The sequence below is a fragment of the Stegastes partitus genome, unplaced genomic scaffold (assembly GCF_000690725.1).
Source record: "Stegastes partitus isolate 25-593 unplaced genomic scaffold, Stegastes_partitus-1.0.2 Scaffold1897, whole genome shotgun sequence".
In the NCBI taxonomy this organism is placed as follows: Eukaryota; Metazoa; Chordata; class Actinopteri; family Pomacentridae; genus Stegastes; species Stegastes partitus.
In genome coordinates this window covers 44,227-69,707 of record NW_007579628.1, presented here as the reverse complement: position 1 = coordinate 69,707, position 25,481 = coordinate 44,227, and the positions used below count along the sequence as shown (strand labels likewise).

Sequence of the window (25,481 nt, the reverse complement as noted above, 5' to 3'; positions counted from 1 at the left end):
TCCTAGTGCTACACGTTCACCACTTTCACACATGCCAAGAAAAAAAAAAAAAGAAGTTCTTTTATCTTTAAGCGATTGGACAATGTTTCACAGTTGTCATGTAAAGAGTTTTAAATAAGGTAAGATAAGATTATAAAACTTTAATTAAGCCTAAAGCAAAATTACAAAATTTGCATGGGAAATGCAGCGCCTAGTAGAAAAGCAGTAACACATAACTTTGATAATAACAAAATAAAATAAGAAATAAAATAAAATATAATAAAATAAGTAAAATACGGCTGCAATAGAAAAGTAAAAGGTAATACTGACAATGATAGTGAGGTAGTAAAGTAATGTCAGACATGATCATGACTATTGGGATATTGCACATTTAAAAAAAATGAAATATTACACAATACATTGACGTGTTGCACATTAAATCAAATATTGCACTTGAGAATAAAATATTGCACATGAAAAAGGACTACTAGGAAAATTATATATATTCTTACAAAAAAGAAGTCCACTGAGGTGCACGATCAAAATATGACATCAACATACCTTAAAGACCTGAAATGTGAAATAAAATACAGTCATCCTCAAATTTATTCATACTATTCCATTAAAAAAAGGCAAAATTTACAATTGTCACGCAAATAACTAGAAACTGAAAAAAAAAAAAAATAATAGATAGAAAATTGCAAAATTCTAATTAAGTGAAGTAAGACATTGCTTTTGAATTGTGTTTGAAACGAATAATAATAATTTTTTTTAAAAACTGTCCCAGACACAAATTAGAGCACTTTGCTGATGAGCAGTGGGCCAAAATCTAAATACCTGTCAACAGGTGCACAAGTCTGATTGAGAATTACAGAAAACATTTGATGGCAGTGATTTGATTGGCTCAAAGGGTTGTTCAACAAAATAGTAGTTTATGGGTCCCATCATGCTTGTTTGCGAGTTTGCTTGTTGTTGTTTTTTTTATTGTTTTTATACATATTTCTGTTGAACCACAATTCAAAAGCAAAATCATAATTACTATTACATTTTTATTTATTATTACTTTTGCCAATTTGAACTTATTTCAGTGACGGCTCGTTTTGGGGTTTTTTTGTGTTTTTTATCCGTCTTTAATGGGAGGATATAAATACATTTGAGGATGACTGTAACTATTGTGGAGAGGGAAAGTATTATTATTATTATTATTATTATTATTATTATTATTATTATTATTATTATTATTATTGTTATTATTATTATTATTATTACTTCTGCAAACACTGTGGATGTTTTTTAGGTTTTTTCCCCCCCGTGTCTTCCATGCATGCCTGATGTCAGGCTGTAGTGTTTGGGTTAAATAAGCCTGTGTGGGCTCCTCCGTGGCTCCGTCCTCTCTCTCCCTGCTGCCTCACTGCGGCCGTTTCTCCAACGTACGTGACGTCGCTTCCTCTCTCCAACATGGCGCAGGAGGCAGGTCGCTAATGGCAATCTGAGGGATTTACCCCACCTTCTGTGTTTATTTATGTTTGTCTGTTAAGGGGCTCGGCGGCTGACATTTGTAAAGGAATACATCTCCATTCGAGGCGGCTGCAGCCCCCCCTTCGGGACCAAGGCACACCTCGCTCCAAATTCCGGTGCGACATGTTTGAGGGCAAAAAGACGAAAAACATGTTCCTTACACGAGCTTTGGAAAAGATCCTGGCCGACAAGGAGGTGAAAAAGGCTCACCACTCACAACTGCGCAAAGCCTGCGAGGTGGCACTTGGTAAGTTGTGTTGTTTTAGCATCACATTGTTTAGTGTCTCATTGATTTGGACACGTCACGCAGCCTTTCACTTATTAACCGGTGATCCTGCAACGATGTCGCAGTGCTTTTCTGTTCTGTGCTGGCTGCCCGCTAGCACCGTGTTATTGTCTTGCATTATAAATCAGCTCAACCTGTGTGTTTAATTGACGTGGCACGGGCTCCGTGGAAATGATTCCGTATAAAACACGGAAATGGTGCAGGAGGGGTGGGTGTTCGCAACACCGACCCGATGCTGCGAAACTAGTAGCGGTGTGAATAGGCCGAATATCGAGCAGAAACAAACTTGTTCAGAGGCTGTGTCCTCCTCCCGCACCAAGCTAGCACGCAAACACGCCCCATACATCCATCATATGTTGACTATATTGATGTGAACTGCACGTTTAACCCCACGGAGGTGAGCTGATCGCGTCTCTTCCTGGTACATATTGTAGCCCGGTCAGTACAGGGAGTGCTCGGGACATATTGGTTTTTTTTATTGCATGTGTAAATCATTAACCCGCTTTTATTACTGATTAATTAGGGCCCTCCTCTTCTTTATTATATCGTAAAACTAGACGTGAAGTGGGGTCAGTAAGCAGCGGGAGGTGACAGTTGCCAGTAGCACCTTTATGCTAAAAGTGTGTCAATGTTCAAAAAATTATAACGAGATTTCCGGTCAGGAGTACAATAAAGGTACAATGTAAACACTGGCTACTGACCAGAGTGCCAAAGAAAGTAAATATAACTAAGATAATCAAGTAAGATGCATTTGAAAATAATAATAAATATGTATAAACAGACTTTGTCTTCGTTTGTCACGTTTTTCTCACCGATACCAAGGTCACAACAGCTGCTGTCACATTAACTATGCTTTTATTTTGAAGTAAGCGTCACTTAACGGTCATTGTAAATGTAGCTACACGTGCAAACTTTATGAACTTATGTTAGCAGGTGTATTTTAAGAATTAATGATTTAGTTGTGGCTATTAATAACAACAAAAGAGTAAACCGAGGGAAGATGCTCCCTTAACAACAATATCTGCTTTAGAATTTATATATTTTGAATATTACTATTATATGTACACAGGAAGTAGGCTTAAGTGAACACATTTAGAGGGTTGGTACATCAAAACAATTAAAGCTTTATTGTAAGACTAAAAATAAAGGAGGAAAAAGAGGCGAAAAAGGGAAAACAGAAGTTATTTAGATTTCATTATTGCCAATTCAGTTTAAACTGGTTGGGTTAAAACTTTACTGTAACATTATACCTACTCATTTATATTGAAATTACTAACATAAAAATAATGGAAACTCACCAATCACCAGGGATGCTTTGTGACACTAACAAAGATTCTATCTAGCTCGTGCTACAGCAAGTTGTCTTACCCCATGTCAGGGGATGTCTTCCCTAAAAAGCCCCACATTCACATATTACCAAAAAAGTATTAGATTTTTCGACTGTTAAAAAATATTTGTTCAATTTTTATAATATGAATTCACCAGAGTGATTTGAATATTGAGGATTAAAGCTTAAAAAATATAAAATACAACTTTACTTCACTACAGTAAACATTAAGGCTTAGACACTACAGTTTTATTAAAACTATATACGTATGTGTGTATAATGTATATATGTATATATATCAATCAATCAATCATACTTTCATACACTCATATATACACATGTGTGTATTTTTAATTTTATTTTGTTAAAAAAAAAAATTTGCCCAATAATTTAGGCAAAACAGAAAATCACCGAGGCTCAAATAACCTAGTGGTTTACCTGTATAGTATTGTAACCAATGGTTTTATTCACATCTCCGACTTTTTAATCTGTTACCTAGCTATGGCTTGGAACAAGCTGGGTTTTGTTTTTACTGCAGTGGGAGTAACATGACACTGCCAGAGAAACAATGAGTCCATGTTGTGGAGCAGCCCAGCATCCTACCTGCCCCAACAGTGCTGCCTTTATCAACACATTCAGCTGTTGCTGTTTTGCATGACCTAGAAGGCCAAATGCAGTAGTCCTGTTTGCCTAGACTTGCTCTGATGTTTTGTAAAGCCAAATCACCCACACAAATGGTATATTCCTTATTATTCCTTTTTGTCAGTAGAGCAACAGAAAAAAACAAAACAAAACACTGTACCGAGTGCTAGAGGTTAGCCTTCATTGAAAGAGGGAAGCACCGTGTAGCATGGGTTGAAAGGAAATTCACAGAATTTGCATAGAGCTGTTCCACTGATTTGTTTCTTTACCTGGGAATCAGAGCGTGAGGACTTGAATTGATGAAATCTTCTGGTGGCATTGTTTGTCCATTGCTTAAGAATTAGTCACTCACCTTGTGGGTTTCTATTGAAATGTAGGGCTTCGAAACTGTGAGTCAGAAAAAAATACAGGCATACGTGCCATAAACCAATAAAATCATCACGACTGCTGGCTGTCTTATAGCATCTTGACAGTTGTTAAGTTATTCACTGTTTATTTTGCAGCCCCGTATAGTGTCTCTAGATTGTTACAGTCTGTCTATCTGCTGCTGAATAAACTTAACTGGTAAATGACCTGTTCTATTTTAGGGTGTACGTTCCCTTTAAAAAGCTGTATTAGTCACAGTCAGTGGTTTAGGTCTTCTCAGGTCAGAAAAAATAGCCAGTTTAAACCTTAACTACTGGACATCAGTACAACTCAGAAATGAATTTATATAAAATCTCATCACAATTAACCATCTGTGGTGACTTCAACATTTGAACATTGCACTGGAGCTCAAGCATGCACAGAATCTACAAAATGAGACTCTCTGCAATGAGCATAGTGGCGGTACAGTTGTAGTGCACATCAAAAACGACTGGGTGACCCAGTATACTGAGTGACTTACATAATCCCCTCTCGCTCTTGGGGCTCTGAGACATCTCTGAGAGAGTGCCTGTGCCAGAGTCTCCTCTTTGCTGTCACTGAAAGGCTTCCTGTTATACACTGTCTCTGTTTAAAACTATTTGTTTAACATTTTTCATCTATAGCACAAGGTATCAGGAAGGAGCTAAAATGATCTCGCTGGCTTTTCTTCCGGATTATCAAAATGTCACTCAGCAGCCTCTCGAAAACTACATCATCTCTGTTTCCAAACTGCAGCAGTAGCAGGGTCCTATTATCTTGGGATCACACAATCGGCTTCTTTGAGAGAAACCCGTCTGATAGCAGAGAACAGAAACAGGGTAAGACTGACAGTTAACTCAAAATATCAAAGGCCCTCGGGCTGTATCTGCCCACTACCTCTTTGAAGCGGGCACAGGCTTTGGTTCATTGTCGTCACACATCACTAGTCTCACATGAAACTGGATGTGGATGGTCTCCTTCAACCCAACCTGTCCTCTCTGACTTGAGGAGTTCATGTGGCTTTGCTGCTGGTGGTGAACACTCATACTGTGAATGCAGCAATCTGAATTAAAGGACTCTGTAACGATCATGCTACGAGGAGGTACAGCTTGTTTCCAGGCTAGTAGTCACTTAAGGAGTTGAGTCCTGCTGAGCACAATGCTCATTATCTCTCCCCTTAGGGTGTATGATCTGAGGGTCCGCTGCAGAGGTCACAGCAACATAAAGAACCTGTTGCAGCTGCATTCTTGTTGACTTCTCTGAACTTTCGTTGCCTGCAGATGTGCATTTAGTTCACGTGCTGAGGCAGCCAATGGGAAAATGTCTCCACAATGTATGAAGCTTTGTTGTATACCCAATATTTCTTAGTTTCGTCAATACTTGTAGTTGGACTTTACAGGCAAGTCCTGTGCTTCGTGTATTGTGTTTCTCTGACCATAAATTCTGTTCAAGCTTTTCTGTACACAGCTATTGCTTTCATACACTGGTGAAACCTTGACGCATCAAAATGATAAGCTGTTTATTAAGATAGCTGTAAGCGTGGGCAAAGTTCATATTGTGATAACTATTACAAAAAAAACACTTTGAAGAAACCAGTGCTGGCATTGTAACCTGCTCTCACACTGAGCAGACACAGGACAATACGGACATCACATTAGATGCTTTTTTACTGCCACCATTAGTCTGTGCTATTTTGTTCCTGGTTTGGAAAAACGTTGGGTTCTGTTTGATCTTTATTATTTCCATCAGCTGCTTCACACTGAGCAGCTATGATACAGTTAGCTTCCTCGTCTGAAAAGCCTGTTTTGGGCTTTTATGTGTGCATAGGTGAGAGCAGTAAGTGAGTTTTATGCAAGAGCAGTTGTGTTTTGAGCAAGAGTTATTGTTGTTAACCGGCCTGTCAGCTTGCTTTCTCTGAAATATTGACAGTTTGAGGGCCTGTGGTGTGTTCCTGATGGTCTGGGGAGGGTTGACATTCATTAAATCTGACTGTTTTGCAACATGGGGTGGTTATGAGAAAGCAGATTTCAATAAGCTAGGAGCCATATTGACATGGTCCACTGAGTCTTGGCATGCCATAATAACAGTGTTTGTTTTTTTTAATTGATTCATTAGTCGCCATCTCCTCCTCTAATTTCATCAACATTACCCCTTTCTTCTTTAAAATGTAAGGTCTGTTACAGATGATTAAATGCTCTTGAGAGTAGATTTTTGATGTGTGGTTTGCTTTCATCGCTTTACCAGTTTGGGGGTGCTACTAGAGCTCCCAAACCTTTTGTTAAATCTGTTCAACAGCATTCTGAGTCAGAAGACAGGCTGTGAATTTGTCCTGATGCTAACCTTTTGTAAAGCAGCATCTCATATAGAGAAGTAGATTTCAAGCAATTTCTTAGACTGATCGTCTGCCACATCGTGATCAATATTAATTTAACATTCCGAATTTTAGAAAGAAAGCTCCTGTCAACTGTGTAGTTAAGCAGAAGTGCTGTTACTGTACCCAGTCACATCCAACAGCCATCAAATTCTTGACCATGATCATAAATCTTTAACATCCCTGCTTTAAATATATAAATGTTATCTTTTAATGATTAAGAAGTGCTTCTACATGAGACTTGCTTCACTGTAGGACTTAGTTAAGACCAAACACAAACCACCTTGCTTTAAAGGTTCAGCTAATGCCACCGTGTTTGTAGTGTAACTCTGGCAAAATATTTTGCCATCCAAGGTCAAAAGAACCTTGAATAAAAGCTGTAAACACAGACAAAATCAGCAAGAGCTTGCAAGCTGCTCTTTTGCACAGAACTCAAGGCCACTTTTAGAGTTGGCAGGGAAGCCAACGGGACAAATGTACCTCTGATCATTAAGAATGGCGAACACATGCTCCTCCATGATAAGCTGCACCATAGCCACCACATGCTCCCCACGATAAGCACCAGATTATGAATGATCCCGTTTGTTAATTGAGGTTTTTACCATGACTCCCCAAAGACCCCACACAGCCTTCCCAAAAATGTGAAGGAAGTTTAGGACTGCTGTCGGGGCAAGACTGGGATGTTTGCACTCCTGCAGAATAATAAAAGCTTCATTGATTTCTGTACTTGAACCTTTTACCCACATCCTCCATATTCCTGACAGAAAAGTCGGAACCCAGGAGTTGAAGTCAGGCAGATTCATTCTGATTTCCATGCAGCAGAGGCACACCAGGTAACCTGCTGATGAAACTGGCAGGCATAGTAGGGGATGAGAAAGTGTAAATGAGGGAAGAGATGGCAGCCGTCGGCTACATTTTTTATGTCACTTTTATTTGTCAGGGTGCTTCTAATGTTCATGGCATCGAATGAGTTATCTCAGGGCTGTTCCACTGTTTGAGTCCAACTGGAATCTGATATATGTGTGTGTGGTTCAGTTCGAAGTCTTAAAAGTAAAACTGACACCCATACTTTATGTGCAGCAGAGCCACAGACAGATGCATGAGAATAATCTGGCTTTCAAAAGCAGACATGCTTTGTGGTTGTATTTCTCTTCTACTCTTTAGGGCTACAGCAAATATTTATTTACACTGAGGAATTTTTCGATCATAAAATTGTCAGAAATTACTCTTAAAACCCAAGGTGACTTCTACAGATTGCTTGCTTTGTCCAATCAACAGTTCAGGACTCCAAGGATATACAATTTATGGGCACAAAAAGAAAGAAAAGCAACACATTTATCACATTGGAAAAGTTTGAACCAAACAGTTCATTAGAAGTATTGTTGCCAAGTGAATTTTCTGCATTTGCCTGTATTTTTTTTAATATAAAAGCATATGAAATGGGACTGTGTGTCCTACCTGATAATGTGTTGTACGTATTGAAAAAGTACACGTTTTGATAATTTGTTCCACTATCAAGTCTTCTGCTCCATTGCCCCGTAGGAAAGGGAGAAATTAAAGGCCCCATGCCTGGTTTCTGTCTCATTTCCCCCCCTCCAGACTAAGTGCAGACACTTAAGCTGCTTGTAACCCCAAAGGTTGACTGGTATTCAGATAATGAGCAGTGGAGTAGTCAACATGGCAGGGCCAATTCTTGCTCTGAAAGCATAAATAATCCTTTTATCTATATGGTGGTTTAGAATTTGGAAGGAGAGTCTGTTTCTTTTTTTATTTATTTTTTTTACACTGATACCTCCATACATAATACATCATTTCTTTCCACTGATGCCTCCTTCAGTCCTGGGACAGGCGATAAATTAATTATACCACAAACAGATGAGGCGAATGAAGAGAAACCCTCCTCGCTGGGTCTTGCTTTCAGTTCCTGTTTAGGCTTGTGGCTCTTGTAGTTATTGGTATTATCTATCTTATCTAGTATTGATCTACCATCTTTATTCATGAGGAAATTTGATACTGAACAAATAATCCATCACAATTATTGAAGGAGAGTCAGGGAGGTTGTTTAAAACAAGAAAGGCCTCCTAGTATAGAGGCAGTGATACACAGAAGAAAGTAGCAGAATTACATTTTCACTACATTCTTTTTGCCTGTTTTTACTTCTTCTTCTGGTAATTTGTAGCGCAATATCTGTCTCATGGCACTATAAATTGTTCAAAATACGACTTCGGTTCCAACAGACATGCAGGCTATTAACCAGCTGTGGTCAGTCATTTTCAGCCAGTCCCATCTGTGATTTTTATCACCCCTATGGGACTCTGTGACATTACTCTGTGTGTTGTTATTGAGATTACAATGTAGTGTAGGGTGTGGTACGCTTAGGTAGCAGAAGTGTTTTGCTTTAAAAATTAAGATACTTTTCTTTTTTTTGGATTTATTTTACAATGTAGAGTAGAGCTGTAATGATTTAATGAATAGTTGTCAGGAATGAAATCAAGAAGTCATTAATAGGATTGAGTATTTTTTTAAAGTCAAAATTCAGTCATTTCAGTCTATTAAATTTGAATATTTTCTACTTTCTTTCATCCTGTTTGGCAGTAAACTGAATATATTTTGATTACAGACAAAAGAAGACATTCAAGGTGGTCTTCTTTGGCTCATCAACATTTCTTTTTTTTTAGCATGTTCTGACATTTTATAGACCAAACAACTAATCAATTAATTGAGAAATTGACAAATTAACTGAATGTCAAAATAGTCGTTAATTGCAGCCTTGACGTGGAAATCAACAGGAAACGTGTTAAGAGAAATGCAACCGGGGTCCCTCAAGTGCTCAACTGGATGCCAGACTGTGGATGTTTGGATTAGGTGACATGTGACTGAACCACGAGGCTACCAGGGTCTCCGGTGTTGCTCTGACTTCTAACAGACTGATCTAGGACTGAACAATTAATTAAAATGATATCAAAATTGCAAGTGTGCCATCCAACCTGTAGGAGCTGCACATTTTATTTGATAAAGGTAAAATATACCTCAGCATAGCATTTTAAATATCCCAGTGTGGGGCTACAGAGATGCCCCAACCTAGAAATCATATTCTACAGACATTTATTGTCCCAGCAAAAATGAAAGGTGAAAAAGCAATTCAAAAATTAACATTCATACTGATATCGTGACTCCTATCGCAGTCAAATCCCAGTATGATTTGTTTTGCATATTGCTCAGCTTTAGTTTGGTCATTGAAATAGTGAGAATGAACAGTGATTTCTATTAGCGACGGCGTTAGCGAGTACAGCTAACTGACTTCCACTTTCTGCATGAAATACAGATTTAACAGTGCGACCAAATCCTCAGCATCGTTCCAAATTTGCAGTTGCATTAATTTGCTAACAATACAAAAGGGTAAAACTGGCTTGTATCAAAGTTCAAAGGACATCCTAGACTGTGATGTGCTTCACTCGGTGGCACACGTTTCTAATGCCAGCTTTCACATGTCAGTCGAAGTCTCTGAAGAGAAATGCCCATCCAGCGGTTTTAAACTTCTGCTTTTATTCTTATTTCCTAATTCATCCGCTTTTCAAATACTGCAAACTGTGCACAGTGGTTTCAGGTTCACTGTAATTCATATTTTGTTCCACAAAAAGTGAGAAGAATTCAAATTTCCAGTGAAGAAATAAGGTAGTTATAAAGTCTTACACAGAGCACCTTGAGTTTTGCTCCATTATGTCTTGTTGCTAAGCATGCTACGGCTGCTGGAAGAGGGCAGGTGTGATTAGAAGAAGGGCGCTCTGGCTGAATGAGTTGAGGAGAATGCAGTTAATGCTACACCGACCGTATTTATCTTCCACTGACTCACTATTTATCTCCAGCTCGTGCAGCACAGTCCTGCACTATCATAATAACCGCATTTCATAGGACAGAGAGGGCAGTTCATAACAGTAAAGCAGAAAAGTGCCAAATCATGTGTCTGCAGTTGAATTATTAAAGATGAATTCATTTCAATAACAAAACCAACAGCTGAGTAATCAAGGCCTTGTGGAGGCAGAGCGCTTTGGGACTTTTTGGCTAGAAAATGAGAGCCTTGATTCAGCCACGGGAGTGAGACTAGTGATTAGATGAGGGCTAATGCAAGTGTGAGGAGTGAGAGGATTGGTGGGACACACACACACAAACATAAAGCACACATACAGGCATGCACACACATGATTAGGTAGCCCAGACAACCTCTGACAGTGTTTCCTTCTTCCCCACCAAATGTAATTACTGCTATGCAACCTCTCCTTTCATCCTGGACAATAGAAATGTCAGAGGTCTGATTTTTCTCAGGCTCTCCTCGGTGGTCGCAGCTGCCCTCTGTTTATCTGTTTGGTAGGAGGTGGACACCTACACACTAGTTCATCGTCAGATTAGTCAATCTTTGCTGCTTAGTGGGGTTTTTATTATTATGTCTGTGGACATTATCTTATTAAAAACCGTTCTCCAAATGCTGTTGCTTGATTAATGAATACGCCAGAGATGTAATCATGTTCACACCCTGGATAATAGGGTCAGTGTTGGACTCTGAATGGAGATAAAACTTTGCTTTTTACATGTTATGACCATCATAAAGCTGCAGTTTATATCCATGTGAGACCATAGGCTCATTTTATTGCCTTCTCGGTTTATTTATCTTATCTTATCCTGCCTCACTCATACTTTCTCTGTCCTTACCTTTCCTGTACTGTCAGTGGTCAATATCTGGAGACACAGCCAGCGTGACCACCTTTGTTTTGTGGTAAAAGCAATCAGGCACGGAATTGAATTTTAGCTGATGGCCGTGTGTGGTGCGGTTTTTGCCAACCACAGAATCCATGCCAGATGCAGATGGGTTCTAAGCTCTTTGAAATGGAAATGGTACTGCAGGAGGCGGGATGCCCTTTCTCAGCCTCCAGCTCCTCTCAGGTGTTGTGAAACTGAGTCAGAGAATGACCTCTTACCTTTCCTATGTGAGTCTTCTTGTGTGTGTGTGTGTGTGTGTGTGTGTGTAGAGATTGTTTGAAGTCCATTAGGTAGATATTGCATATTTCTGACCCACCTAAAGGCAGGAAATTATTAGGATTCATTGAAACACTTGCCATTTTTCCTGCTCACTGCGCTTCCCTCCCTGTATTTCTGCTAATCCTTCTGTGGCACAGGAAAGCAAAAATGTCTCACTACAGTCTTAAAAGGAGACCCAGCATACCTCGCACACATGCTTATATTGCACGTGGGGGAAAAAGAAAATCGTAGAGCTGACGAAAGACGGGTTTATAGAGCAGATTTTCTTTGGAAGCTGGCCTTGTCCTTGTCCCGGCTTTCTCTCGCTTTTTCCCTTTTCTCTCCTCGCTCTGTCTCTGAACCCACTGTCCCCTCCCAGCGAGCTGTTTTCTTGCTGCTGGTCTTGTGACGTATTGCAGAACATCTCCAGAGAGCCTTCTGTTTATCTCTCTCCCTCCCACCAGTGTAGCAGCCGTGTGCAGGCTCTGCTGTGTCTTAATTGATGAAATGTTAGAGCTCTCGTGAGAATTTTTTGGTGTGTGTGCATGCGCATTAAGTGTGTGTACTGTGTCTGCGCATGTTTGATTCTGTGTGTGAACATCTTGCTGGCAGAATGTCTTCTTATTGAGTTAGTGTTGATCCAACAGCTTTAGTCAGCAAGAATATGTGCCCAGGTGAGTGCAGTCTCCCTGGCCGGTCATTGCACGGCTCTACCTGCTGTACACGTTGCTGCAGTCCACTCTAGATGATGATACCGTTCATATGCACTAAAGAGAAAGTCCAGTCAGGGGATGAGGGCACTTTTACAAACCAAAGATATCGTCTCTTCCTTCCCAAATTTTAAATCACTTCTTTTGTTGGAATTAATTACACTATGGGTGTTTTTGGACTTTCAAAAACCTATTTATCCCTTTGACACTTTTGCAAAAGAACTGCAGGGATGCATGAACAAATAAATAGCAGCTGGTTTTTCAAATGAAGTGTCCACATTGACTGCATGCGTCAGCGAACAGAGCAAGCAGAGCCCCCTTGGGTTGAAATAATGGTCACTTTGCCTCAATTGCTGCAACATTTTGCAGAAATACAGCACCTTGGATGGGCTGCATTTGAATTTCTGTTTGTTTATGCTTATGATGAATACACACCATCTTCCTCTACTCCACATGCACTAAGACATTTAACTCTCCATAGGGGACCAAAAATACTGTAGTAGCCTTTCCGAAACACGATATAAATGCCGTGATGCAGCAGGCTACATTTTCCATAGCTGTCAAGCATGTCTTACCAAAATGTATGGTTTATATATGACTTTAATGCAGCCCAGCTTTAGGCTTATAGTTGCAGTTTGCCAACACGGAGAAATAATGAGCTGCCTTGTGCATAGTCAAAACTGAGCTGGCTGGTAGAGCAGGACAATTTCAGAGCTTACTGAGTCGCAAAAATTATGTTAATTGAAATTCCAAGCAGACCTCTTTCTGTGTGTACTTCACTTTATTTTGTACCACCTGCTGCAGCCTCTTTTCTGTCACTAACAATAAAATGGTATTGACCCTTTTGGAATGGACAGCTTCATCACCTCACAGCCAGTTCTTAAACCTTTTAAGTCTATTTAGGTTTAATTTAGAGAAGCACATCCATACAGTGCTTGAAATGACATCTTTTTTTTTTTTTTGGAGGAAAGAACGACCCAATTGTTCCACACTTGCAACAAAAGTGACTGATGGCATTACATTTGCTTAATCTGCGGTTGCACAACACACATTACATGAACCCAAACACACCCAAAAAGGGCAGAGGACCTGTGATTGCAGTGTTAATGGCTATGGCGAGCTGTCGTCCCAGTGGCAGACACTCCCAGCAGGCTGCTGTTTCTGCTGCCGGCTGAGGAATGCTTTGTCACGGCACTCAGGCAGGGTGGCGCCCAGGCAGAGGAAGACTCAAGTTAGTCTGCAAGCAGCTCTTGGCTGCAGTGGAAGATGGAGAGCAGGTTGTTTTCTCATGATGCCTCAAGAAGCAGTTTGTGGTGTTGCATGATGAAAGCAGGCTGCCATTCATTCAGCTTGCATGTGTTGGTAGGTAATGTAATTTCTAAACTGCATCATCATGTAACGTTGAACCCCCGAGCACATACAGCATAACATTTGCCTTGGTATAATGTTTATTTACTCAGTAGAGGTTTAATGAATATTCATGGGCATCTTTTATCCACACTGTTTACATTCATGCAGATACACAAACGTACATTTGGGGCAATAGTGTTTGAACTCCTGTGCAAAGTTGCTACAGGAGGGGAGTGCGTTTCGTCATCATTCAGTCTTTGGTGGGATTTTCCTGCAGATGTTTCAAAGTTTTGAACTGTTAACCCTGCTACACTCCTCCTTCTAACCTTTGTCTCTAGGTTACAATATACTTCCCTTGCTGATTCATCAGCCTTATCTATTATTGCTGCATATTTGCATCCTAAGAGGCTGACTGCACTATTGTGTAGTTGATATCTAAGCCCTGATCAGCTTTTGCTGTAGCTCAGTGTAAGTGTGATTGAAGGGGATCACTGATAAGCCCCTTTGAAACACATATTATATAAACCACTGCAGAAACCTGTCTCAGCTCACTGTCAACGTTCAGCGATTGAGTGTGATTTTGTTGTCTTTCTCTGCAGATCAGGCTGTGCTTATCCTAGCATCTCAGTAAGACATTGGCACCCGAAGCTGTGAGGTTGTTGTGCCTTTATCTCTCAGGATAATAGTTGTCCTTCTCATTGGATTTCAGTAGTCCTTACTTTGTACAATTCAATATGCCTTGTATATGTCTTTATACAGCACTCTAATAATCATGTTTGTGGTGCATTCTCATGCTTTTTACATGTCAGTGCAACAGTGCTGCTGTGCTCTGTAACGCCAACAGGGCTGGAATTTGGTTGTTTTGCGTGAGCTGATTTCAGACTAAGGTGCCGAAGCTTGTCTCTTGATGTCATCATCTCATGTATTTTTCACGGACGGCCTTGTCGTGTCGGTGTCATATGTCAGACTTTGTTGTGATGAAGGACCCGGGCATGTTTGCTTTAATAAGTCTACCACGAAGGCTGTAATATAAAGGGAAGTTGTTGCAGTATTATCTTCACTAAACATAGAGAGAAGCATCAATATGCTATTAGTAGTATATATGTTTCATAAATAAATCATGCTGTAATGGTTTGTAGCACTGATTCAGCAACTTGCATGGACGTCATGGTATGTAGACAAGAGCTGAGGTTAAATGTATCTGAATTTCAGTAGGATTTGTTTTATTTCCCCATCAGGAGGCTGTTAATGTTGTAGGTGCTACTTTGACCGTGGGGGAAGTACCTGACTGGAGTGTGTGTATGTACCAGGAAGCATTCATGATGTCTATTTTGCGCTCTGGCTAGCACTCAGAAATCTCCCTCTCTACCCACTCCTGCCATTATACAGGCTTGGAGACTGCATTCACTCCAGAGCAGAGTGGAGAAATGATTAGCCAGCTTTGGACTGACCTTCTCCCCAGCTTAGAGACAGCTTTAGGGTTTGGGGGGGGTGCACTTGAATAGATGAGAACTTCAGGGTATATGGGCTCACACTGAAGTATCTGGACAGACTTTGGTCAGGAGTGGAGGGGTTAGCTGGCGTGCGTGGACACTGCTGCTTAATCCAAGCACCAGCAGCTCATCTTCAGAGGTAGTCCTGTGCAATAACACACCAGAGAAAAATGAAATTTCTACATGCAGATGACCCACTTGTCTCTTGATGATGAAAGAAAAGTGTCGTATAGGCCCAGAATGACTGTCTCCAAGGGGGAATCTGGCATGATGACATTAATGCTCATTTAATGTCTTTCTGTCATCCAATGTTCAGATCTGGGTCAAAGTCAGGGTAAGAGGAAAAAGTACAGCGGAGATGATAAAAAACGGTCGAGGTGATTGAGGTCTTAGCAGGCTGCTCTCACATTGTGGAGCTCTCAAAGGCTTTGTGTTGAGAAGTCTGGGCTGTAGTTTATTGAAGAGTAGAAAGGTTTCCTTTAATGTATTTGGTCAGTGAAATCGGTGTCTTGGGTATTCCAGTCCCCTACTAAGGTCTGGCAAAGGCAGTGTTAAAGTGATTCAGCCTCAGTGCTTTTTTTAAGATGGGCTTCCTGCAGGCCTGTAAGTGCAGCTGTAATCCTTTTTCCACCTGCTGAAGCATCAGCACAGCAGTGATGCCGATGATACAGCAAAATCAAGCCTGTAATTCAGTATTAAGTGTTATGATTGAAACACTATCACAATTTATTCTCACTAACAATGTGTTTCCAGTGCAAATTAAGCAGTTTTAAGAGTTTATTTGAGTCAGTTTGGACAAATGAACTTGTTTTCAGAAATTCATTTTGACTTCTTAGAATTGTTGTTGTCTGATGCAATAGAAGAACACAGAATGTGTGGAGATGAAGATGACATTTGTGGGCTTTGTGGCGATCTTTCTCAAGTTCCAGTGTGACAAGTTTTACAAGTTGACCCACAAAATCCCCTTAGCGGGCCCCTGGTCTGTTTATACAAGTGCTCATTGTATTGAACAGTGGTGAGCCATTCAGTTTTTATCTGCATCACTGTCATCCAGTGTGGCAGCAGTGTGGAGAGCAGGCTTTCCCCACTTCCCAGACCTTCTGCTGCTGTTGTTTCTCCTCTGATTATACCAGGACACTGAGACAAACAAGGGCACAAGGGTGTCTTCAAGGTCAGCAGTAGTTAGTATGACTGCTGCAGAGCTGAAGTAAAGGGAGAGTGGGGTTTGGTAAGTAAGGGCTCATGGTAGCTTGTACTGAAGGAAAACAAAAGCTTATATTTGGTCAACTATTTTCAAAAACAACAAACTAACTATAGTTTGGAGATATGCTGCCTTCCTTCTACCCACAAAGTATTCTTGAACTCATGTGCCTCTGATGTTTTTGGACAGTTCTTGATTTACTTTGGGACTATTGATCAGACTGTTTTCAACCATTTCAGGCTAAGTGCATTTAGAAACCCCCAAAGAGATATTTTGCACAGTTGAAGATTTATGAAATGTTCAGAAATGACAAGAAAATGCTTAGATTTGTTTCAAATAGGGTAACAGAGACGTACTGCTTTTACTGTATGCGGTCAGATTATGCTTACTGTTGTGCATAGCCGCCCAACAGGCCCATTCTGAGCCACAAAAACACTGCATTTGTGTCTCCTTGTGTGCCGCATGCCAAATGGAGACTAAACTACTTAATTTACTTTTGCTCTTTAAATACCAAGTTAATCTGGCGCAGCATTTGGGAGAAGAAACTCTTACTTCATGACTTCAAGTTGGCATAAAAGAGAAACAAATTATTCATTTCACAGCTTTGCGGGTGTTTTCGCCTGCATATGTCTGCACCGCGTACCCGTGTGTGTTTGTTTTCAGTCCTATTAGCTGTCAGAGCAGTTGTGATTTTCTACAACTTTCATTTGCGACTCATGTCCGCCCAGTCCCAGGGGAATCCAGTACTTATATATCTGTTCCTTCTAATCACCAGCACCACCACCCGCCGTTGCTATGGTTTCGGTGTTCAAATCCTGGGGTGACAATTCCTCATCAACGGCTCCTGACGCACCAAGCTAATTATCTAACGGTTACTTACACAGTCAATATGACGATCCCCATCCCTCCTGTCAAAGTGTCTGCCCGTGCACTTGCTGCCTGTCATCTTGTTTGACTTTACTGTACACGTGTATTTGCATAAATCTGATAACGGCATGAAGCTAATACTGAAAGCGGAATAGCCCGGGGGGGTCAGCCCATGTTTATAATTTCACGCGTCCTGTGAAAGAGACCTCTAGAGTCTTGCTGAAGCTTTCACATTACGGACTACAGATCTGCAGAGTTGCACAGACAGTAAGCAGAGCAGGAAAGAGGCAGTCACACAGCTTTTTCCTTCACTGTAGCGTGCAGTGCTGTATGATATTCCACTGTTAATCTCCTGGGTCCAGTTCTGTGATGTCTGGTTTGTCTAGCACTCTAGCTAAAGTGAGGGGTTAGCTGGAAGAGATAAAAATAAAAACTAAAATAAATCAGAGCGTACTGATTATTCACTTTGGTGAAATAAACTCATGCTTGGGGGTAATACACAGGGCAGAATGGAGAGTCAGATTGGTATTCATAGTACTGTCGCAATATCAGGTTTTTAAAACACATTATCGTGGCCTGAAAGATTCACAATAACAGTCTCCTGGGATATCCATACAAAACTGGAAAAAAACAATGATGCTATCACTCAAATTTATCTTTATCTTTTGATTATTCTATGTTGTGTCTCCTTTTGGCAAATTAATTACACTGAAAATGTGAGTGTAGGGAGGTGGAAAGAGAGCTGTTGAGGTCATTTATTAAAATAAAAATGCCAAACATTTTCTGGTTTTAGCTTCTAAACAATGGGATTTTGCAGCTGTTCGCCGTAGTATATCTCTGTAAATTAAGTATTGTTGGAAGTCTTTAAAAATGTCATCTTAGAAGCTGGGATCGCCGTTTTTCTGACAACTCATACAATGCATTTATTGTCAGCACAGAAAACAGGAGTAATTATGGTAAACTGACACCTAAAGTCAACTCACAGTTGTGGCTTTAAGTGTCAGGTTTTACCTTGGTAGTCAAACATGTTCTGCAGTGAGACTGTTTCAATGTTGGACTCAATAGACTAACAAGATACAGCACAACACAATATAATTGTCCAAAAAAAGTTCCCCACAGTAGCAATTGAAAGCTCAAAGTCCAATATGGAAAAGTTGCAATCATTATAACAATTCAATTGGCAATACCTGGTGTCTCTCTGCACATCCGCTTCTCTTCATCTGTGCAGTTCTCTCTTCTTTTTGTTCGTTTGCGTTTAGCCTCAAAAACGCAGACTTTCAGCTTCAGATATTCATTTCATATTTAATTCTACCTCTGTGTGCCACTCTAGCAGCTGTCCATTTTATGTTCAGACGTGTACTATTTATCCATCATCGTCAAATATAATAATATGTCATATAATTCATGTGACATCATTGGATTAAATGATTAATAGATAATTAGAGGTGAAAGAATGATTTTAGTGCTAATAAAATGACTGTTTTCAGCTTCCCAAATGTAAAGATTTGCTGGTTTTCCTGGTCAACTATGCAAGTGAACTGAATGTATTTGGACTTCAGACTGCAGCCAAAGATATTTGACAAAATAAGACATTTAGATCTAAACTGGGGCTCTGGGAAACTGTGGTGGGCACTTTTCACAATTTTCTAAAATTTATAGACCAATGAGTCAGTTGAAGATGACAAAAAAATGGCTGCCCCATTTCTTATTAATGGAAGTCTTTAGTTTTGCTCAGCAGTCTGAAAAATATCACTTTTTATTTACAGCACTCAGTATTACAGTAAATATGTAAATTAATTGTTAATTTATGGATAAACCAAAGCGTTTGGACTCAGATAGTCGTCATTAGGGAGCCACAAGCTGACATCCTGTCTCTTTCTTGACTCAATCAATACTCAGGACTTCTAATATTAAGAAGTAGGACACTTATCATTTTTTCATCTCTACTTGACTGGTGGCCCTATCCTTGAAGAGCATCTAATTTTGTGTTTTCATATTTTAGTTTTGTCAACTCTAGTGTTTTTGACCCAGTGCAGAACTCCTTATTTTTTTCTTTCTTGTTGATGATAGATGTCACATGTTTTCATCATTTATCAAGACAAATACCAAATGTTTTCTGTTTGCAGTTTGTAAAATGTGTGAATCGACTGTTTTTCTCTTTTTATGTCAGAGCAGATTTTAATATATTTGGGTTTTAGGCTGTTCATTGGACAACGAAAGCAATTTCAGGACATCACATTGAGCTTTGGGACATGTCAGTGACTAAGCAATGAATCAGTTAACCCGAGAAATATTCAGCCTTTATCATTTCTTTCTGATGTGTAATGCAGTGCACCAAAGCCATTATCACCATGTTCGGATATTGTATAATACACGGTTTACAACACAGAACTGAAAGACTGACCACGATTCTGTCTGGTCTCGCTGTGACATGAGAAGAGGATATTTGCTTGGATCTCATGTCAGATTTGTATTCAAGTCTTGTAGGCCAGTTGTGACTGCATAAGGGATGTATAAATGAACATCCGACAGTTCCAAATCACTACCTCCCATGTAAAGTGCAGTAAAACATGGTTGAAGCTATAGCCTTAATTTAATTCCTTAGAGTTTTAAGTGCTAAGTATTCTCGCCAAGTGGATTTCTTTGAAAGGACTGTTAGCCTTCCAGCATTGAAATAATTGAGCTGTCATTGCATTACTGGGGTTTTTCCCAAAGATTGCAGGCTGGTGCAATTCTGTGAGGACTTTGCCGATTGCCACTGTGTTTTTAAAAGCTTCCTCATTCAAGGCTCCCTTTAATGTCTAGCACCAATTGGCCTCTCTCTAGCTCTATTTCTGTCTCTCTCTCTCTCTCTCTCATCCCTCCCTCTGTGTGTCTGTCTCTCTCTCTCTTTTATTTTTTTTTCTGCTCTTCTGTGTCAGTGCTCAGCAAGTTCATACAACTGCTTTCATGCCTCGAGATCTGTGAAATAAACACAAATGTCGGCCTGGCGCGCGGACACAGCGCACAGTGAATAATGATTACATTTTTGGGATTGGGCTGCAGCTGAGGCGATACATTAACCAGGCTCCTCTCTGCTTGGTGTTGGGACGTAAACAAGACGATCACCATGACGACACAGGGGCATTCATGCGAGACAAAAAAAAAATAAACCAAGCTGCACAATGGACGCATTTACTTGAATACTTTTATTACAAGCGTGTATAAAAATCCACTCCATTGTTTCACTTGCAGTCAAAATGTGTTGGATGTGAGCAGCTGTAAGTGTCAGTACAGTGCAGCATGCAGCCTAATCCTCTGGGAGGGGAGCTGGTGGCTGCACACGCGCAGCATCAGCTTCATAAAAGACTCCGAAAAACACAGTCTCATCTGATGAACATTTAAATTGTGCATTCAGGAGGTTTTTTTTTTTTTTTTAAAGCAAATTTTCCTAAAACCGTCCTTCATCACTAAGTTGAATCATTTGTGCTCTTTTCCCCACAGTGTCATTAGCTGAGTAAAACACTGCAGAATTTACATTCCCCAACGCCCATACTTGACTAATTTAACACGTCCTCCCTTTCTCTTCTTTCTCTCTTTCAGAGGAAATCAAAGAGGAATCAGAAAAATTAAGGTAAGCAATTGATGAATTATGTAACAACATACGGCAGAGAGGGTCATTTAATGGGTTTTGTTTCTCTGTGCATGCGCAGGCACTGTAAAATTCATGGCTCAGTTGCAAGCCTCTCTGTTGCTTTCTCCTGTTTTCAGACTAGTAAGGGGATTAGAACATTGTGTGTGGTTTTTGTGTGTGTGTGTGTGTGTGCGCACATGCACTGCCTCTAGTGTGTTTTTGTTTGTGTCTCTCTGCCTGGCCTGTTCCCAACAGCCCCTTGCCTTCTCATTAATGGCTTTCTTCATAAAGCCCTTCCTCATGCTGAACTTGTTTTTAACGGCGTGTGTGTGTGCGTGTACGTGTGTGTGCGCGGCGTGCTCGCCAACGTGCTGCCAAGTAACACGGGCTTTGGAATGAAACGTAGCATGAGTGCCACCTCTCCTCTTCCCCGTCCTTTCTTCCTCCTGCCGACTCATTTTTATTTCACTCTTACATTTCTATCCCTCATTTTCCCCCTCACACTCCCTCCCTCTTTCTTTCTCTGCAGGTTCTCTATTCTCTGCACATTAGATTGACCAGTAACCAATTTCATCTAGATTTTCCCCTTAAGGTTTGGATTTATAGATCAAAGATAGATGTAGCCGCTATCTGCAGCCACACCCAAGTCACACAGAGGCTTCTGCTTTTGGTTTCACCTCAAATATTTCACAGCTCTCATCTCTTTGTTTTATGTTATATTGATACAATAGTGTAGCTTTTTCACTTATGAATACAAATGCACTTTTTGTGAGCCTGCAGCCCCATTTATAGTGTTTCTATTTGTGCATTCATTCTGTGAAATGTTGGCACGTAAGGGCATTTTTGACAAAGGCTTCCTAAAAACAAAAACAGTGGTGCTGCAGGGGTGGGCAACATCCATCACAGTACCATTTATATCACTATTTTAAATCATATCTGGATATAATAATTGATTCTCTATTTTGCTCAGCTCAATTGAGAATCCATTTATACACCAGATAAATAAACCAGATGGGAAATAGCACCAAGCATTACCTGCTCATTTAAAAACTATGATATTTAAACAAACAGCTTCGTATATAGAGATCGAAGGTAGGGATCACTGTTTGTGCTTTAGGAGATGCAGCCTAAATAGTTTCTAAAACACTCGTATTTAGTAAATGCAACCACTTAACTGCACCACCACCTAAAGACCTGGAGAAGAAAACATTTAGGCTCTACAAAGCAATTTGCACTCAAGATGCACTTAGCTGCTCGTCTCTTTTCAGTAGATGAAATTTGTTCAGTTGCCCGGGAAGTACAGATGTTCAAATTTTCCAGCATTCTGAGCAATTTTCAGACTTCTTGTCCATGTTTGCCCTCAAACAAAGTACAGTAGACTTGCCATAAGAAAGCGCTTTCTTGCTCATTCTTCGTTAGAGAAGTGTGTTAACACTTAGAATACTCTTAATATCCATCTATTATCTATATACCACTTAATCCTCACTAGGGTCGTGGGGGGGCTGGAGCCTATCCCAGCCAACTCAGGGTGAAGGCAGGGGACACCCTGGACAGGTCGCCAGTCCATCACAAGGCCACACCCAGAGACAGACAACCAAGCACACTCACATTCACACCTACGGACAATTTTGAATCACCAATTAACCTCAACATGTTTTTGGACTGTGAAGCCGGAGAACCCGGAGAGAACCCACGATGCACTGGGTGAACATGCAAACTTCACGCAGAAAGATCCTGGGTGCCCTCACCAGAATGCGAACAGGCAACCTTCTAGCTGCAAGGCAACAGTGCTAACCATCGAGCCACCTTGCAGCCCCACTCATAACATGTGTATGTTAAACTATGAGGCAACATCCTGCAGGTCGCTAACCTGGCATAAAGATCAAATATGTGGGATAAAATGGTGGAGACAGCTTCCATGGCTCTGTCAAAACAAGGGAACAAAATTCACCAGCTCGCATCCCTGAAGCTCAGCAATCAATAAGGTGCATCTTGCTTAAGTTAATCCATACAAAGGACACTTTATGGTGTTGTGAGCAATTATGTGCTGGACTATTTCTTAGGCAGGTGCAGGAACTTAATGGAAACTTTATGTCACCGTCACTCTTTGTGGCAAGGATCCTCTTATCTTGTAGTTAGGGGGGGAGAGCAAATAATCAATAATTATTGTCAACAACTTCAACTGCTAATGAAGAAGAGATACGATTTGTAAGTCCAGAGTGATACTAAGTGGACCTTAAGAGGAGACAGGGTTTTCAGGCCATGAAACTTTTAGCCTAAAAAAAAAAGATAAATATAGTTATTTATTGCAATACAGTTGTGTTTTCTCTTCCCAGACAAATTACACATAGCTCTTGAGTTGAAGCACACACACAACAGCAGCAGGGAGACATGGATGCAGGCCTGGGCCAGTTATTTTACTTATATATTATATTTTTGTATTTTATAAGCAGGCTAAGTCTGACACTGAGCTGATGATAAGTGAGAGAGCAGGGCAGGTGACATTAAGCAGAGAGTCCAGGAATAAGCCTGCAGAGCCACAGCACAGTGGCTTAAAGAGACTGGGTCAGACTGTGCACATGAGCCGATGGAGCGGATGCTGAATCACAGCTCCAATTTGATGTTGTTTGGAAAATTACTGTTTGGAAAGGCTGTTTGCTTATTTCTGATTTGTATGTTTGTATGCTTGTAGCTCATTTCTCCCTCAAATCATCTTTAATTTTGTTGTGCTTCATGTCTGTTTCCTCTTTTGTTTTCAGGTCAGTGTTGTAATATGTATTTTTTCCCCTTCCCCAGGCTCTCTCAAAGTTTCCTCTTTTCCTCTGCTTCTTTCTATGATCTCTTGATCCCTCTCTAATTCCTTTTTAATTCATGCTACTGGATAACTCTCTTCCTAATATTTCCCCCCTTTCCTTCCTTGACGAGGCACTTTAGCGAGGCATGTTTCCTCTCTTCTTTTGTTTCTTTCTGTGATTGCGCCCTGCTATGCTCCGTGAGGTCGTCCCTCTGAAAAGAGCTGAAGTCATCCTTTTTCATTGCCAAGACATAAACAATGCAGCCCCCTCCTTCGCTATCTATCTGTCTCCCTCCCTCCGTCCCTCCCTCCCTCTTTGGCTGCCTCCCTCCCTTCCTTTCTCTTTTCTTCTCTTATTCCAGCAAGTGCAGTTTGGGTGTGGTGGTAGTGCTTGGGGATGCTGTAGAGACATGGCTGCTGAAAGTGATGGTCCATATTTTATGTCTGTCTCTCTGGTCTTTAAAAATTCTAAAAAAAATAAAATAAATAGCTGCTATCATTTGATGTAAGGTGTAGTTACTTGTCCTGGGCCAGGAGATGCTATGTCAGCATGAATGCATGGCAACGTCTGAGTCTGAGTAAAAAGCCACTGGGATTACTAGCCTTCCTAAGAGAGATCAAGTGAAAAATTTAAAGCCGTCAGGCGCTATATTAAATTCAGTGTCATAAAGATTTTGTTACTCTGCATTTTCCCCGTGGAACAGGATGCAGGGCTCGGCGTTTTTAGGTTTAGTATGTTGTGATCCAGCTGTGGAGCGAGAGGAGTTTGCTCTGTATAGTGAAACATACCATTTCTAGCACTCACTTTTTTCATCCTCTGTTAGTAATTCCTGGATGTCAAGGGATGTGTGCGTGTGTCACACTGATTTTTAACCTTTCTTCTCTTCTAGTGACTCTATCTGACAGACTAGACCATGTGATCACAGTGTCTATCTCTTTTTTTGTCCCTTCCTAGTCCACCCAGTGGAGATGGCAAATCGGGTTCCAGCACTTTACCGCCAATCAAATCAAAGACCAACTTCATTGAAGCCGACAAGTACTTCTTGCCGTTTGAGCTGGCATGTCAGTCTAAATGTCCCCGCATCGTCATCACCTCGCTCGACTGTTTACAGGTCAGTGGCAGGACAAATCAAACTGCGGACCCCCAAATGTTTGCACCAGTGTTTCTGTATGGCAGCATGTTCTGTGCCAGGTTCTTGTTTTTCCAATATATTTAGAGGTCTTTGCCAAGTTCTCCTGAGTAGAAAATGAAAAAAAAAAAATGTATCCAAACAGAAGTAAATTTAGTTCCAGGCAAAAATTGTTATCTTCTCAGGCATCACAGGTTGTGTTTGTGTGTGTGTGGGCGCCTGCGTGTTTACATGTGTGTCTGCATACGTGTCTGACTTGCAGAAGCTGATAGCGTATGGCCACCTGACAGGCAGCGCCCCGGACAGCACGGCTCCGGGCAAGAAGCTCATCGACAGGATCATCGAGACCATCTGTGCTTGTTTCCAAGGACCACAGACTGATGAGGGCGTGCAGCTTCAGATTATTAAGGTGTGTTGCTATCTTTATCTTCTGAGATATCACATTTTTTACACAGATACTTAACCAGCCATCAGTTATTTCTCGAACGAAGATCTTTGCGTAATTGATATGAAGTCAGGTTTATCGATGCAGAATTAATACACAGCTATAATCAACTTGGTCCCCGCAGAGTGCCTTTCATTAATTTTCTAATTTAAAGAAAAAAATTATTTCAGTTCATTTTAATTGTCTATTAATGTGTCGTTTACTTTCTCGATTAACTGATTAGTATCTTGGTCTATGAAATGCCAGCAAATGATGGAAAATGTTAATCAGCACTTCCCAAAACCCAAGATTTAATCCTAAAGTGTCCTGTTTTGTCCACAACCACAAAAATACAGTTTACTGCAATAAAAGAAAAAAC

At 40.5% G+C, this 25,481-nt stretch overlaps 1 protein-coding gene across 2 annotated transcripts in view; it reads left to right on the top strand.

Moving 5' to 3' along the window:
• Positions 1 to 1,425: 1,425 nt before the first annotated feature.
• The window catches only part of LOC103373053 (ADP-ribosylation factor guanine nucleotide-exchange factor 1 (brefeldin A-inhibited)), a 56,353-nt gene continuing 32,297 nt past the window's right edge, over positions 1,426 to 25,481 (top strand). For both annotated transcript variants that reach the window (XM_008302853.1, XM_008302852.1), the window contains exons 1-4: positions 1,426 to 1,744; positions 20,724 to 20,754; positions 24,504 to 24,660; positions 24,941 to 25,087. In XM_008302853.1, coding sequence (XP_008301075.1) covers positions 1,621 to 1,744; positions 20,724 to 20,754; positions 24,504 to 24,660; positions 24,941 to 25,087 — 459 coding nt within the window. In that variant the 5' untranslated portion in view covers positions 1,426 to 1,620. The remainder of the gene's footprint in view (positions 1,745 to 20,723; positions 20,755 to 24,503; positions 24,661 to 24,940; positions 25,088 to 25,481) is intronic.